General features: G+C 44.0%; 1 protein-coding gene across 9 annotated transcripts in view; it reads right to left on the bottom strand.

The window, feature by feature from the left end:
* RGS12 (regulator of G protein signaling 12) overlaps positions 1–15,371 on the bottom strand; it is a 160,237-nt gene that overhangs the window by 34,007 nt on the left and 110,859 nt on the right. The window contains exon 1 of one of the 9 annotated variants that reach the window (XM_032254031.1): positions 3,096–3,673. The exons of the other annotated variants lie outside the window; for them this stretch is intronic. Coding sequence (XP_032109922.1) covers positions 3,096–3,180 — 85 coding nt within the window. The 5' untranslated portion in view covers positions 3,181–3,673. Of the gene's footprint in view, positions 1–3,095; positions 3,674–15,371 lie in introns of those variants that run through there. 9 annotated transcript variants of the gene reach the window in all.

Genomic DNA, 15,371 nt, shown 5'->3' with positions numbered 1-15,371 from the left:
AATGAGGGAAGAAAATAACAAACAGCCAACCAATATTTCATTTAAACCTGTAAATAGGTGTGGTGTGGTACTGATAAAAGTGTATATTTTGTGTATTTAAAGTGGAGAGTTCTATAAACGTTAATTAAGTCTACTTGTTCCCGATCTGAGTTCAAGTCCTGGATATCGATGTTAACTTTCTGTCTCATTGATCTGTCTGATATTGATGTTGAAGTCTCCCACTATTATTGTGTGGGAGTCCAAGTCTCTTTATAAGTCTTATATATCAGGGTATTCCTGGATTGGGTGCGTATATATTTAGGATCTTTAGCTCTTCTTGTTACATTGATCCTTTTATCATTATGTAATATCCTTTTTTGCTTCTTTTGATCTTTGTTGCTTTAAAGTCTATTTTATCAGCAAAAATTACAACTCCTGCTTTCTATTTATTTATTATTTTTGCTCTCCATTTGGTTGGTAAATTTTTCTCCGTCCCTTTGTTTTGAGTCTTTGTGTATCCTTGCATGTGAGATGGGTCTGGAGATGTAGCATACCAATGGGTCTTGGCTTTTTTTGCCTGTGACTTTGGATTGGGGGATTTAGTCGATTTAAATTTAGAATTAATAATAATATATGTGTTTGATATTGCAGTTTAATGTTAGCTGGCTGTTTTGCCTATTAGTTGATGTAAATTCTTGATTATGTTGATGCTCTTTACTTTTTGGTATTTTTGAGAAAGGCTGATACTGGTTGTTCCTTTCTATTTGTAGTGGTTTTTTCAGAAGCTCTTGTAAAGCAGGCCTGGTGGTGATGAAATCTCTGAGTGCTTGCTTGTTCACAAAAGATTTTATTTTTCCTTCGTTTATGAAACTTAGTTTGGCTGGATGTAAAATTCTGGGTTGAAAGTTCTTTTCTTTAAGGATGTTGAATATTGGCCCCCACTCTCTTCTGTCTTGTAGGGTTTCTGCTGAGATCTGCTGTGAGTCTGATAGGCTTTCCTTTATGGGTAACCTGACCTTTCTCTCTGGCCGCCCTCGGTATTTTCTCCTTCATTTTAACCCTGGTGAATCTGGCGATTATGTGCCTTGAGGTTGGTCTTCTTGAGGAATATCTTTGTGGTGTTCTCTATATTACCTGGAGTTGAATATTGTCCTGCCTTGTCAGGTTGGGAAAGTTTTCCTGAATAATATCCTGAAGCGTATTTTCCAGCTTGGATTGATTCTCTTCGTCACATTCAGGTACACCTATCAAGCGTAGATTAGGTCTTTTCACATAGTCTCATATTTCTTGGAGACTTTGCTTGTTTCTTTTTATCCTTTTTTCTCTAATCTTGTCTTCACATTTTATTTCATTAAGTTGGTCTTTGACCTCTGATATCCTTTCTTCTGCTTGATCAATTCGGCTGTTAAAACTTGTGCATACTTCGCGAAGTTCTCGTGTTGTGTTGTGCTCCATTAATTCACTTACATTCCTCTCTAAATTGTGTATTGTTGTTAACATTTCGTCAAGCCTTTCTTCGAAGTTCTTAGTTTCTTTGCATTCGGTTAGAACAAGTTCTTCTAATTCCCTGGAGTTTCTTATCATCCACTTTTTAAAGTCTGCTTCTGCTAATGGAACACAGTCTTTCTCCATCAGGCCTTGTTCCGTTGCTGATGAGGAACTGTGATCCCCTGTAGAGGGAGAGGCGTTCTGATTTTGGGTATTCTCAGCCTTTTTAGGCTGGTTTCTTCCCTTCATTGTAGATTTATCCATCTGTGGTCTTTATAATTACCGTCTTTATAGTTGGGTTTCTGAATGGACGTCCAACTTGTTGATTCCCAGCACTAAAATCTGAGCAACCCACTGCGCCGGCCAAAACAGCAGCATTAAGATTGATGGTGCTTTTCTGACTCTGCACCAAGAACCGCCGCACCAAGGCAGCGGCAAAACCGCCTCGCCGGCCACAAGAGTCGCGCTGGCAACCCGTGGGGCTCCTCTGCTGGGAATCACCTGGTGCGTGAGCAGCAAAAATTGATCTGAAAGTGTGGCATCCTCTCGTTCTCTGCGCTTTCAGTGGGAGCTACAATCCTGAGCTGCTAGTAATCAGCCGTCTTGGATCTCTCTCCCACACACCTTTCAACACATACCACATAGGTGGGCTATGGGAAAACGTCCACCCAGAATTTTTACAATCGTAAGCTCTCCTGATAAACGTTTATGATTCCATTCGGACAAAATGCATGCAGATGACTTTCGGAGAAACAAAGCCAAGCCAGGTGTGACTGCAGAGCCCCGAACACCATTTTTCTTTGCGATGTGGCTCAACACACACTACAAAAGTCGTCTCCTCTCTGACATCCACTTTCAATTATGGAGTTCACAATTCATAGCACTTTACTGTGCTCTGGAGTTGTTCTCGTCACTCGGAAAATAGTGCACAGTCACAGAAGGCCTGACCTTGAACACTGAGCAGCACTCGCCTGAAATACAATTCCTTGCAAAAGCCACCATTCCAACCCCAGCTCCCAGGCCAGAACATGAGAGGGACAGACCACCATGTCTGTAATTCACGGGCCTGCTTGCAGGGGCCTGCCTGATTCTCAGGTGCTGAGCATGTGAGTAAAACCCACATTTGTGTTCTAAGCCAAAGAAGAAAAGACATCCACAAAACACACCCCACATCCCAACACTACTTTAGAGAACGGGCTCCAGTTTATGGTATCACTGTAGGGTTTCTTCTTTCAACTGACCCATCTGAGTCAAAGAAATGCTTTCGTGGTGAAAAAGTTTAGAACAGACTTGCTGCAAACTGGAAACGCTGCTACATTTACATTGGTGGGTCAAACTTGTAGGTTACATGTTACAACTTTTAATCCCCTAAGATTAAAAGTCTGCAGTTAGAGTTCTGCAGCACATGGCCTGGGCCCATTATTATCTCATCCAAACCAGAATCTCAGACTCACTGACTGTTTACGTCACAATTCCCATCAGATCACAGACGCGTCACTGCACAGGCTCCCCTCCCGGCCCCTCACCCCCAACACAATCCCCCTGCGGCAAACATACCTGAAGACCACACAAGTCAGTGTGCCCCAGACAACGCGACAAGGTGCGGAGATGGGGACGAGGGACTTTACCTGGGTAGAGCTGATAAGAGCCACTGTGGTGCCACTTAACCAAATACTTCCAACCATGCACCGCAAACCACCCCTCTGAGTCCATACCAGGGTCAGCCGGCACAGCCCGGGCGGCCCCGAGCAAAGGCTTGGGCCCCACACAGGGACATTGTTCCTGAGCTCACTCTCCCAGGAGGGCAAATTATTGCAGTTTCTCCAGCGATCCCAGCACACAGCTGACAAAGACGGCTCTGCCCTGCCTGCGCTCAGGCTCATGGATGGAAAGCCAACAGGAGATGTCGCACGCAGCCTTGCCGGAGAGGCATGCATTATTCACAGCAGCCCTTCAGCCGCTGCTGCCACAGAGCCTGAATTATTGAAGCCGGGCAGAGCACAGCTAGGTAACCGTGCACGCGGCATAAACGCTGCAGGTGGAACCCGGCCTCCCGACATGCTACTAACTTCAGCAATTTGTGCTTTATTAAACCAGCAGTGACAAAGAAAAGCAAAGTACTTGTAAGCTTTTTGTATAGTTATGAAGTCTTTTAACTCTTGTTATTTCCATATGCATCTTAAATTTAAAATTTTTTAGTCCCATAAATACAAAACTTTTTTTTTTCTTTTTGAGACAGTCTTGCTCTGTCACTCAGCCTGGAGTGCAATGGTGCAATCTCGGCTAACTGCAACCTCCGCCTCCTGGGTTCAAGCAATTCTGTCTCAGCTTCCCGAGTAGCTGGGACTACAGGTGCCCACCACCACACCCAGCTAAAAACCTATATTTTTAAAAAGCAGGTAATCACTCAAACAGCACGTTATCAGGAATATGTATTTAGTTAGGAAATAAGCAACTATACCAAACTGGACCACCTGTGAACTATAAGGAACATGTTTACATCAAAGCGAAGTATGCCAACCTGCAGACATTTCTGACATGCCCACCGCATGGGTGGCCCCTTTCTGGGGTGGGGTGCCACACCCACTTCTGTTCCTCCTGCCCACAGGCCAAGGAAGGCCTGATCCCTGAGAGGATCTCCTGGGTCCTCGAGGGTTAGGAAACGTCCACTAACACCGCAGGTGAGGCCCGGCAACATTCCCTGGGGAGGGTGAGTGACACAGCCTCCGTTTTTCTAGGGCATTGCGGTCTCTGCAGCTAGGACACAAGCAGTCTGACAGCAACCGCAGGAATGGGCGTGGCCATCCCACGGACACTAGTACACAAAGCTGGTGCTGGGCGGGGCTTAGTTGGAGGTGTCATTTGCTGACCCCATCTACTGACTCCTGGATGAACACTGCCACATAGGCAGATCTAACTTGATGGTAGTTCCACTAAAAAGGCATCAAATCCAGCTCAACATTTTCCAAGAAAAAAGTCCTGAAAAGGCTGCAGAAGATGGAGCTTGGCCTCATCCAGCCCACCCTTCCATCATGTGCTTCTTGGCCTCCAGTTTCTGAGGTGCAGGAAGCCCTTCTCCACAGCTCAGAGGGTGGCCCAGGCAGGAGGTAGGGTGCAGGCTTTGAGCCCGCCTGGCCTGAGCTCTGAGCGTGGGTTCTGTGCTCGTTTCTGGCTGGCCCCTTTGGTGGGGCCCTACAATCCTGTGGGCCTCAGTCCCCGTGTCCAAGTACAGCTGGCAGAGGCTTGCAGGGCTGCCGTGAGGACCAGGAGAGTGAAGGCAGGCAAGCGGCCAAAGCCCAGACGTGAGAGCTGTCAATGCAGCTAAATGTGCTTTCGGGGGAGCCAGGACACACATCACCGAGATGCCACAGGAACCCTTGTTCACACCAAAATCACCCCTTTCCTAGGCAATGTGCACCATCCTTTTGGGGGAGCAACTTTTTATTTTGAAATAATTTCAAACTTGCAGAGAAATTACAAGGATAATAAAAGGGACCCCCATATCCATTTACCTGGATTCACCAAATGTCCGCATTCTGCCAGCTTGCTGTGTCATTCTCCCGCTTCCGCCCATTCTCCCTTCCTCTAAACACACACCCACACACACACACAACGTTTTTCCAGACTATCTGAGATCAAGTTGGAGATGGTGTGCCTCTTTGCTCCTGCACATGTCAGCGTAGAGTTCCTAAGAATATGGACATTCCCTTTCATAACCAAGTAGTCAGGAAATGTAACAAGCCATCTTCCAATTTCATCTTTCAATTTCGTGTCCTTTCCAGCTCTTTTCCCCAGGGCAGGGTGGAACTCAGGGTGGCTGCTGCCGTGTGTCTGTGGTCTCCTTCCATCTGGAACATTCCCTAGCCTCTCTGTGGTTCTAACCCTGATGGAGGCCAGTTATTTTTAGGACTGCCCCTCAGTTTGGGCTCGGCTGATGTTTCTGTGTGACTGGCTGGAGTGCCCCAGAAGCCATGAGGTGTCCCTCCAGGACCTCCTCTGAGGAGGCGCATGGTGTCAGTTTACTGCAGAGTGGGTGATACTGGCTCTCATCACATGGCTGGGGCATGAGGTTTCCCTACTGTCATTTCTAGGGTTCCCTGGTGATAATAAGCTTTGTGCTGAACTCCTCTGAGGCTCTGTAAGTGTCTTGCTCCCCATCAGCCTGAGTCCACATCAGCCCCCTCTGATGGTTTCCCAGTGCATTGTTCAGCCACATTCTGCTCCAGGAGGCCCCTCCCATTACTACAAAGCCATTCACCTGCGTTAGTGTGGACTCATTGGGTCTTTGTTTTAGCCTATGGCTCATACTCCATGAAAACCTTTCTTTTTTGGAAGCTCAGTCCCTCCTTCAGGCTGGCACCTGTATCCTGCTCATGTGTCCTCATCATGCCTTGAGCACTGCCTTATTTTCTGGTGAAAAAAAAAGCAAAGCTCCAGTTTCATTCCGTGTTTTCCCCATTCCAGCCCAGGAATTAGTCTTTGTTCAGGGAACCTGACTCCCTCTACAGAAAAGATGTATTAGACACCAAAATCTGGACATGCGGGTGCTCACTGCTACTGGGGTTTCCCTGCCTCTAGCCCCACCCCAGTGGACAGAGCTGGGAAATGTAGATGCACACACACACACACACCCCACTATGTCTATTTCTCCATCCACACATCTCGCTATCAAAAGCCATCAGTTCATACTGATGCCTCCAACACCAGCCCAACACCCTGAGCACATCCTTGCTTCCTCTTCTGTCTCTGTAACTCCCTGCTGGCAGTGGGGAACTGGCCCCAGGAGCTCTGATGTGTCTGTCCCTGTGCTCAAGCCTGGCACACACAGAAAGCAGCTTAAGAACAAGTGACCCACACCCCTGCATAGACAGACCTACTTACTCACCCAGCTTAAAACCATACAATCTATTATTTAAAGCCTATTGCTTCTCAGCCTTTTGGCTAAGATCAAGTGCAGTGTATTTAAAGACTGCACATGTTCACCAAAATGAATTTGTGTTCCCTTTAAAACAGCCAGGCCTTGTGAACACCTGCCCTGAGGTCACTACAGTGGCAAAATCCAGTTCTAGGGAAAATTCCCACATGGACACTTATGCCCCAGGACAATCCTTCTGTCTCTGGCTGCCATCATGTGATTGATCACATGGTCTTGAGTATGTCTGTGCCTTGGTTTTCTCAAGGAAGAGAACTAATCTTTGCAGGGCTCGGGGCAAGTATAGACGAAGGTTCTTACACCATACATCTAAATGCTGGAAAATTACAACAGAGGCTAACACGTTGTTAAGTAAGCTATATTCCATCTTGCTACCCTCAAACAACCCGGAAAGCCAGGTTTAATCCACAATTCTGGAACCTGCCTAAGTTCTGCACAGAAGCATGGTTGTGTAGGGAGGGCTGCCACAGCCCACAGCGCCCCCCCCACCACTTCCTTAACTTCACACCCCAGCTACATACTCTTCAGTTTTATATCCAAATTTTGTCACATTACCCCACATCAATAGCCTTCTTTGGGCCTAAGAATATCTATTTCATTCCCTGGTTATCAACCAGGAGATGCTTTTCAAATTTAAAGTAATGAGGCCTTTCTTCCCAGAGAAATCCTATGGGAATCCCCGTGAGGGGCTGGCTGGCAGAGGAAGGAGGAGGTGTGGGGCAAGAACAGGTAGGGTAGGCTCAGGGCCCTGCTCTGCCTCAAGCAGCACAGGCTGCAGAGGCTGGCCCAGCTCCGCATCTCAACAAAAGCCTGCCACAACTGCAGAGCCTGCTGAGGGTTAGAAAACAGGGATTTGGAATAGCAGCTCCTCATAACAGAGTTTATATGCTATCAATCTCAGTCAATCAGCCCATTTTACAGATGAAGCTGCTGAGTCCAAAGACATCCATGACCTGCTTGGGCTGACAGCAGTGACTGTGCTGTGCCCAGACTCCGCATTCTTCATAGTGAGGTCCCGGTGTCCCCAGCAGCACTTCCTGTGCTCACTGTGAGTCTGGCCCCCACAGCCAGACCTCACAGCCCTGCAGAGGAGTTGCCATGCCTGGCAGGTCTCATGGACCCCTTGAGGTATGGTGTACTTCCCGCTACCTCAGAGGGCCAGAAGAAATGTGGGCCCAGACAGGAGAAATCTGAATTCTGGGTCTTTCCTGGAGTCAGTACTAGAAACGTGTGATTTATAACTCTTCTGGCAGAGCCCAGCAAAACAAACTCTCCACGTCTGAAGTGACACCAAGTCCTTCTGGAGAGTGAAATGCCAGCAGGCGGAGGTGAAATGCTGCCAGAGCCCGCAAGGCCGTGGGAGTGGGCAGAGTGGCTCCTGCAAAGAAGGTCAGTGTGGGAAGTGTTAGGCGATGTGCAAAGACCAGTGAATTGTGTCACTTGTCACTCTGAATTTTTAGGATTCTAGGCTTACAGCTACCAACTATGACCATAAGTAGCTGGTGGACTAGAGGTCATATCTGACCACAGGGAGCCCCCGGGACTCACAGAGAAAAGACACAGAACATTTTTCAAAGATCAACCCTAACTGACTTCATTTATTATACTTATTTGAGCTGTTAAATACTTACATTACTCATTTAGTGGTTAATTCCTTTGTGAAACTGATTTACTTTATTTTGATGAATAAAATATTTATACTTTGTAAAGACATTCTTCTTTTATTCTTGTGCCAGTAGCCACACATGAAGTTCAGACTTTCAGCCATGGCTTGGCCCTACCAGAGGACGCCACCCAATGCAGAAGCCCAAGGACCCCAAACGCTGACCTCATGAGGAAGACTCAAAAGTGGTCCCAAATCCTTCCCCCAAGCCGAGGTGGAGCCACCCACACAGAAAACTGAAGACAGTCCTGGGCCCTGTGCTTCAACTGGCAAGAGTCCAGGGATGGAGAGGAGGAAAGGGTGCCCTCCCCCACAGGACCGAGGCCAGAGGACCAGGCTGCAGGGAAGGAGGAGGAGTCTGAGTGTGTAAAATCATAAAGGATTCATGACATTGAGGGGCCACCCCCGTAAGCCAAAAAGAGGTAACACGAGGCAAAGAAAAAGGCCTGTTTTACACATTGGGGCAGACAGTGAACGCTTTGCTTTTAGCCTCGGCGGCCATATCGATGGGATCTGCCAGGACTGTGATGACTTCACAGAATTTTAATAATAAATATAACATGTTGGATGTTATAAAAACTAAACACAATGCAATGCTTATACCTTTTATATGACTTCCAACATAAGACAATCAAACTTAAAAAGTCATTTGTCCTAAACTGGGGTTCCAAAAATCTGGTCTCCATGCTGGTCCCGTGTCCCCTGGCCCAGAGAGGTGGGCAGCACTCACGGACTCCAGGGCCTGCTGCCTGTGGTCTGGCCCGTTCCCAGGGGTGGAGCTGGGGCTCGGGGGGCCACCTCTGGAGACTGTTCCTCCTTGCCGACTGTAGAAAGGCTCTGCAAAGCCCTGGACTTGTACACAGCAGGAGACGAGGCTGAGGTGGGGCTCTGCTCCACGGGGGACCCAGCCATTCCCTCAATTCTCTTCCTAAAACAGGATGGGCAAGTTAAAGATGAGCCCGCGGTAAATGAGGCCACCGCCTCCTTCTCAAGGATTCACAGATGCTGACTGGATGTCTGCTGTATGGCAAGCTGTGTTCTAGCAGCTGGATCCCCAGCCTGGTTTTACCTAGCCCAGAGTGTGGTGGTTCACGGCGTGGTTCCAATGTTACACTGCTTGGATCTGAGTCAGAGCTCTGCTCCTTCCTTGCTGGGCAAGACACTCCACCCCTCTGTAAAACCACAGTAAACAGTGCCCTGACTTCACAGGGATAGCATGAGAACTCCCCTCCTTACCAAGTAACTTAGGAGTTACTTAACTTTGCTATAAAACTGGGATAATAACTATGAATAGATGCTGACATGACAGGAATATGGTGACAAACAGTGCGAGCCACATTGCAGGCATCCAATATTGTCTGACTAAGTGGATCGCTTGTCCCCAGTAATAGCTCACGAGAGACCACAGGCCGAAAGGTATATAAACTGACATTATGACACATAATTCATCAAATATGTTCTTTCTTGAAAAATGGAAATATAAATCTAAAATCCCTACTGAGCTTCTCATCTAAAATTCTGGTCCTATATTCCCTCTCAAAGAAAATCCTTCTTATTAATTTGAAATTGATCCTTCCAGTATTTTTTATACTTTTACCAACATCCATATGCTCCCATAGAAATCCTGTTTTGTTTAGGAAAGCCACTCATGTTAGCTCACTGAACTCTGCCAGTTTTCAAAGCTGGGCCTGGCCATGAGATACGCTTTCAGTTTTGTATAATAGTTAATAGCATTATTTGCACATGATGGTTATTTATCTTTTTTCTTCCCAAGTTTTAATACTCTTTTTCTTGTCATGTAGTGCTGGCCAGAATCTACAATACAATGTTAAACAGTCACTGAGATAAAGAACAACCTTGCCTATTCCTGGCTCTAATGGGATTCTTCTAATATATATGCTGTTATTGATAGTATAATACTATCATTAATAGTATATATGTTATACTTAATGTATTCTATTAAGCATAACTTTAAAAAAATGAGTGCTTTTCTTCAGTAATTCTATTAGATGCTCCTTTGGCCTCTAGTGTGGTAATAATATGATTTTCCTCCTTTAATCTATTAATTTAACACAATCTGTTGTTTTACTCACCAATGTATCCCCAGTTCCTAGAAGAGTTTTTTGAAGTGAGAGCCCCCAAAAATCACTGTTGAATGAACAGTGGCATTAATGGAAAATTCCCTAATGGTGAACTATCTTTGCATTTCTTGTGTAAACCAAACTTCTCAAGGATGCATTTAAAAATGCTACTGGATTTGATTTGCTACTATTTATTTAGGAACTTCTATATTTACTCATAAGTGAAACTGGCCAATAACTTAAGTCTTCTGTGCCATCTTTCTCCAGTGTTGGTATCAGGAATATACCAGCCTTGTAAACTGGGTTGAGAAGCTTCCCATCTTCTATGTCCTGTGTAGAGATAATATTAAGTTGGAAATGTTTGTTGCCCTCCTTGTGGAAGATCATTCAGGGCCTGCATACTGACATCAGGCTGGGCCATGTGTTGTGCTTTGGCCAATGAATGTGAAACAGTATGGCTAGGTGCCATGACCTGTTTCTCCCTGCTGTCTTTTCCCTCTGCCACAAGGCCTGCAGTGCCCCATTTAGGAACCACTCCAATTGCCTGGCTCCTGGAGGAAAACAGAAGAAAAACAAAGCCAAACTGCAGTAGGCATGTCACATAGTGTAAGAAATCAGCTTTTGCCTTGTTAAATCCATCAGGACTTTTGGTGTTATTTGTTATTGCAACATTACTTAGCCTAAGCTGACTGATACACTCACCTGTATATTGGTTTATGCATGGTGCCTTATCGGGGGGTTAGATCTTTGAATTCCAAATCATTTTTGCCTATGTTGATATGTCTAATCAGTTTCTACTTCTTAGGCCAACTTTGATTACTTTATTTTCCTAAAGGCTGTCTGGTTAATCTGGGTATGTACAGTACAAAGTGGCTAATGAAATTGTCCTATAGTGTTACTTCTTAGTCTCTAACTGTACTTAGGACCTGTTTTTCATTCTTCAATGTTATCTTTGTCCTCTTCCTCTTTTTCCTATTTTGTAGAGACAGCATTTTGCCATGTTACCCAGGCTGGTCTCAAATTCCTGGGCTCAAGCAATCCTCCTGCGTCAGCTTCCCGAAGTGCTGAGACTACAGGCATAAGCCACTGTTCCTGACTTCCCTCTTTTTCTTGATTATACTTTTGATCATACTTTTAGTTATATACTGTTTGTTTTCTATTTTGATAATTTCTGCTTTTATCTTCATTTCCTTAGTCTTAATTTGCATTTATTTCTTTTCTTCTCTATGTTCTTATGTTGAAAATTTATTTCCTATATTTTCAAACATTTTTTCTAATATATGCATTCAATGCTACAGTTTTTTCACTGAAAATAACTTTGGCTATATTCTACTGGTGTTGATGTGTAGTACTAGAATTGTAAATGGTTATGGTTCTAAATTATATGAGAATTTCCATTTTAATTTCTTCCTTGACCCATGGATTGTTTAGAAGTATGGTTTTAAACTTTCAAATGTATGAATTCTTTTTTGTTATCATCTTATGATTGACTTCTATTCAATTACACTGCTGTCAGGAGATATTCTCTGTATGCTATAATTGTTTTTTTTAATTTGTAGCAACTGCATGTGCAGCATATAGTATGCCACAACTTTAGTAAATGTTCTATGTACTTTTGAAAAAAAGTGTATTTTCTATTGGGTACAAAGCTCTCTATGTGTCTGTTAGGTTGAATTTGTTCATTTTTCCCTTCACATACTTTGTCATCTTACTATTTTATTATCAGCCTGATCTCTCAGTTTCTGAAAAAGGCGTGTTACAATCCCCCCTCGGAGTACTTACCCACGTTGATACCATGCCATTTGCTTCTGCTCTGCAAATGGAATGCTACTTTAGGTGTGCCCTGTCTTCCTTGTTCTTTTATTCTTTTTCACTTTGTCTGATATTAATATTGTTATGCCAGTTCTCCTTTTTCTTAATATTGCCTGTTATATCTTCTCATCTAGTTGTTTTCAATCTTCTTTTGTTGCTTATTGTTGTTTGTTTGTTTTGAGAAGGTTGTCAAACTATATTGACCAGGCTGGTCTCGAACTTTTGGCCCGAAGTGAAGTGAGCCTCCTGCCTCAGCTTCCCAAGCATTCCCTATAATCCACAGCTAGGATCATAGGTGTGCACCACCATGCCCAGTTCAACCTTCCTTATTTTAAAACTCAGTTTTCAACAATCGAAGTGGAGAGTTTTTCTCCCCTGTGCTCTTTCTCTTCTGTTGATCTTGTAACCTTCTTCAGGACCTCTTGGGTTCTTTTCTCTACCCAGTCCCTCTAAACAATTTTGTTCATTTCCGGGGGTCAATTATATTGGAAATGCAATTAAAACAACATTAGGAATACTACGAGTAATGGCAGCTATCATTTATATAACTCCTTATTATGTACCAGGTATTGTCCTATGTATTTCACATATATTAAATCGTTTGATATCCTAAGAACTTTGTAAGATGTGCCCTACTATTATTCCCATTTTACAGATGAGAGAAATGAGACCCACAGCTAAGAAGTAGCAGAACTGGGATGTAAACCTAAATAATTTGGCTCCAGGGGCCATGCTCTGAATTGTTCTATGTCCCATTGCTTCTCAAACCACTTCCCCAGTGTCGTCTGGTTTCCCACGTATCTTACGGGTTTGAGACTCGCCTTTTCTGCACGCTCTCTGATTACTCAAATTTACCAAGGCACTGAATTTCACTGAATTGCTGATGACTCCCAGATTTCTACTTCCGGGCCCAATCACTTTTCTGCATTCTGTACTCATTTATCCAACTGTCTACACAATATCCCCACTGGGTTTTGAATAAACATCTCAAAACTCACATGTCCGAAGCAGAACTCTTGGTAATCGCCCCACTGTCTGCTCCTCCCCACCCTAGTCTTTCCCACCTCTGCAAACACCATCAATCCTCCAAGCTACCTGAGGCAAAACCCCAAGGTTAGTCTTGGGACCCCTCTCGCCTCATTCCACTCTTCCCCCAACAGACATGTGTATACACAGCCACTCTCTCGTGCATTCCTGACAATCCCCTGGCTGCCATCTCAGCTTTTTCCTGATTCTTCCTATCTTCCCAAACTCATATGAGGATTAATCCTGACCCATCTTTCAGGTCTCAGCTCTGCTCGGCCACCCTAACCACAGGGTGGGCTCTGACCTGACCATGCACTCGCACAGTTCCTTCTTCTTCTATCGCAGCCAGTGTGGCATCCCACCACAGCCCACGTCGGCACAGAGGCACACAGGGCCTTCCCACTGGCTTCTCTGATGCAACCAGTCCCTTTTATCAAGTCCTTGCAAGGCCTGGTGTGTCCCAGGTGCTCCTTCACCTTCTTTTGAACAGGAGTCTTTTTTGAGGGTGACGCATTAGCCTGAAATCATCTCCACTAATGCTGGTGTTAGATACTTATAGAGGTCATTCATCCAGAAGAGATGGTTTTTAAAAAGCAAACCAACCCAGATTTAGCATTTATTCCTGGGGGGGGATGACTTCAAGGCTTTGAGAGCAAGAGTGAGTGACTACATAATGAAGATCACATATGTATAATTATAGCAATTAAAAAAAAAAAACCCAATAGTCAAAATGTCAATGGCTGCTTATGGCTTGTGATAACATTTCCAGGAAAAGCATCAACACAGATTCCAGAAGTGCTATGTCTCAACCAGCTTGGACGGAAGTGAAGATGACTCTGGAAAGCTGCCAGTGACTTGAAAATTGCCTCCAAAATATATAAGGAAATGCAAGGGCCAGGAATAACCAAGGCAATCTTAAAGACAAGCAAAGTGAAGACTAAGGCACTAGATAGCCAAGTGCCAGGGATGATAATTATGACATTAAGTCTTGATCGAATGATAGACAAACAGACCAATGGAACAGAATACAGAGGCCATAAACAGACCACAAATATGTGATTACCTGATACAGATGCTGCTTCAACTTAGAGAGAAGGATAATCTTTTCATTACATGGAGCTGGGACAACTGAATACCACATAGAAAAAAATGAATCTTACCCCTACCTCACACCATACACAAAAACATCAATTCCACATGAATCAGAGATTTAAATGTTGAAGATAAAACAAACTAGATTTATCTTCATGGTCTTTGGAAGGGCAAAGTCTGCTCTAAAAGGACATAAGCTTACTCTAAAGGGGAAATGATAAACTGGATTATATTAAGAACTTTCAGTCATCAAAAGACACCACTAAGAGGATGAACAGGTAAGCTATAGAAGAGCTTAACTGCATACGTAAATCCAACATAAACACATAAATCCAAAACACAAGGTATATCTAATACAGCCAGCCCTCCACACACACAGTTCTGCATCCACAGATTCAACCATGTATGGAAAATATTTGGGAAAATATCTGGGAAAAAAGTTAAAAATAACAATACAACAAAAATACAAATAATACAGTATAACAACTATTTACACAGCATTTACATGGTATTAGCTGTTATCAGTAATCTAGAAAAGATTTAAAGTATGCAGGAAGGTGTGCATATGTTATATGCAAACACTACACTGTTTTATATCAGGGACTCAAGCATCTGCAGATTTTGGTATCCTCAGGGGGTCTTGGAATCAATTCCCTACAGATACTAAGGGAAAACTATACATAAATTCACCGTAAAATCATTCCCAGAAGATATTTTTTAAATGTTCTATAAATCAACAAGGAAAGGCAGATAACCTATCAGAAAAATAAGCAAAAGTCTTGAAAAAGCACTTCACAAAATAAGATATTCAAATGACCAAAAATACACGAAAAGGTGATCAATTCATAGTCATCAGGGGACTGGGAACTAAAACTATTAATACAATCAACACCCCAGGTATGTGGCTACAGGGAAAGTGTTGAGAGGATGTCGAACATCTAGAATTCTGGTCAATGTGGACACGGTAAAACTGTTTGGAGATTGGCAGTATTTACTATCAGAGCAGAAATGTATGGAGATGTCCACGCAAAAGACCTATACAAGTATGTTATATGGCACAATCTGTAATGGCTGGAAGTCAGAACCAATTGATGTCATCAAGAGAAGAATGGAGGAACAATGCTGTATTTGCAGCATCGACAGTCCACAGCAAGGAGAGTAAACAGCTCCTGATAGACACACAGGTGCAAAACGCACCATCCTATGTTAAATAAAGGAAGCTAGACACTAAAGAGCATACACTGCATCTTTTTTTTTCGAGATGAAGTCTCACTCTGTTACCCAGGCTGGAGCTCAG

Source organism: Sapajus apella, unplaced genomic scaffold, assembly GCF_009761245.1.
Source record: "Sapajus apella isolate SASKATOON/1434 unplaced genomic scaffold, GSC_monkey_1.0 scaffold85, whole genome shotgun sequence".
Classification (NCBI taxonomy): Eukaryota; Metazoa; Chordata; class Mammalia; order Primates; family Cebidae; genus Sapajus; species Sapajus apella.
The sequence above is the reverse complement of the archived record's forward strand: the minus strand, read 5'-3'. Positions and strand labels throughout refer to the sequence as shown.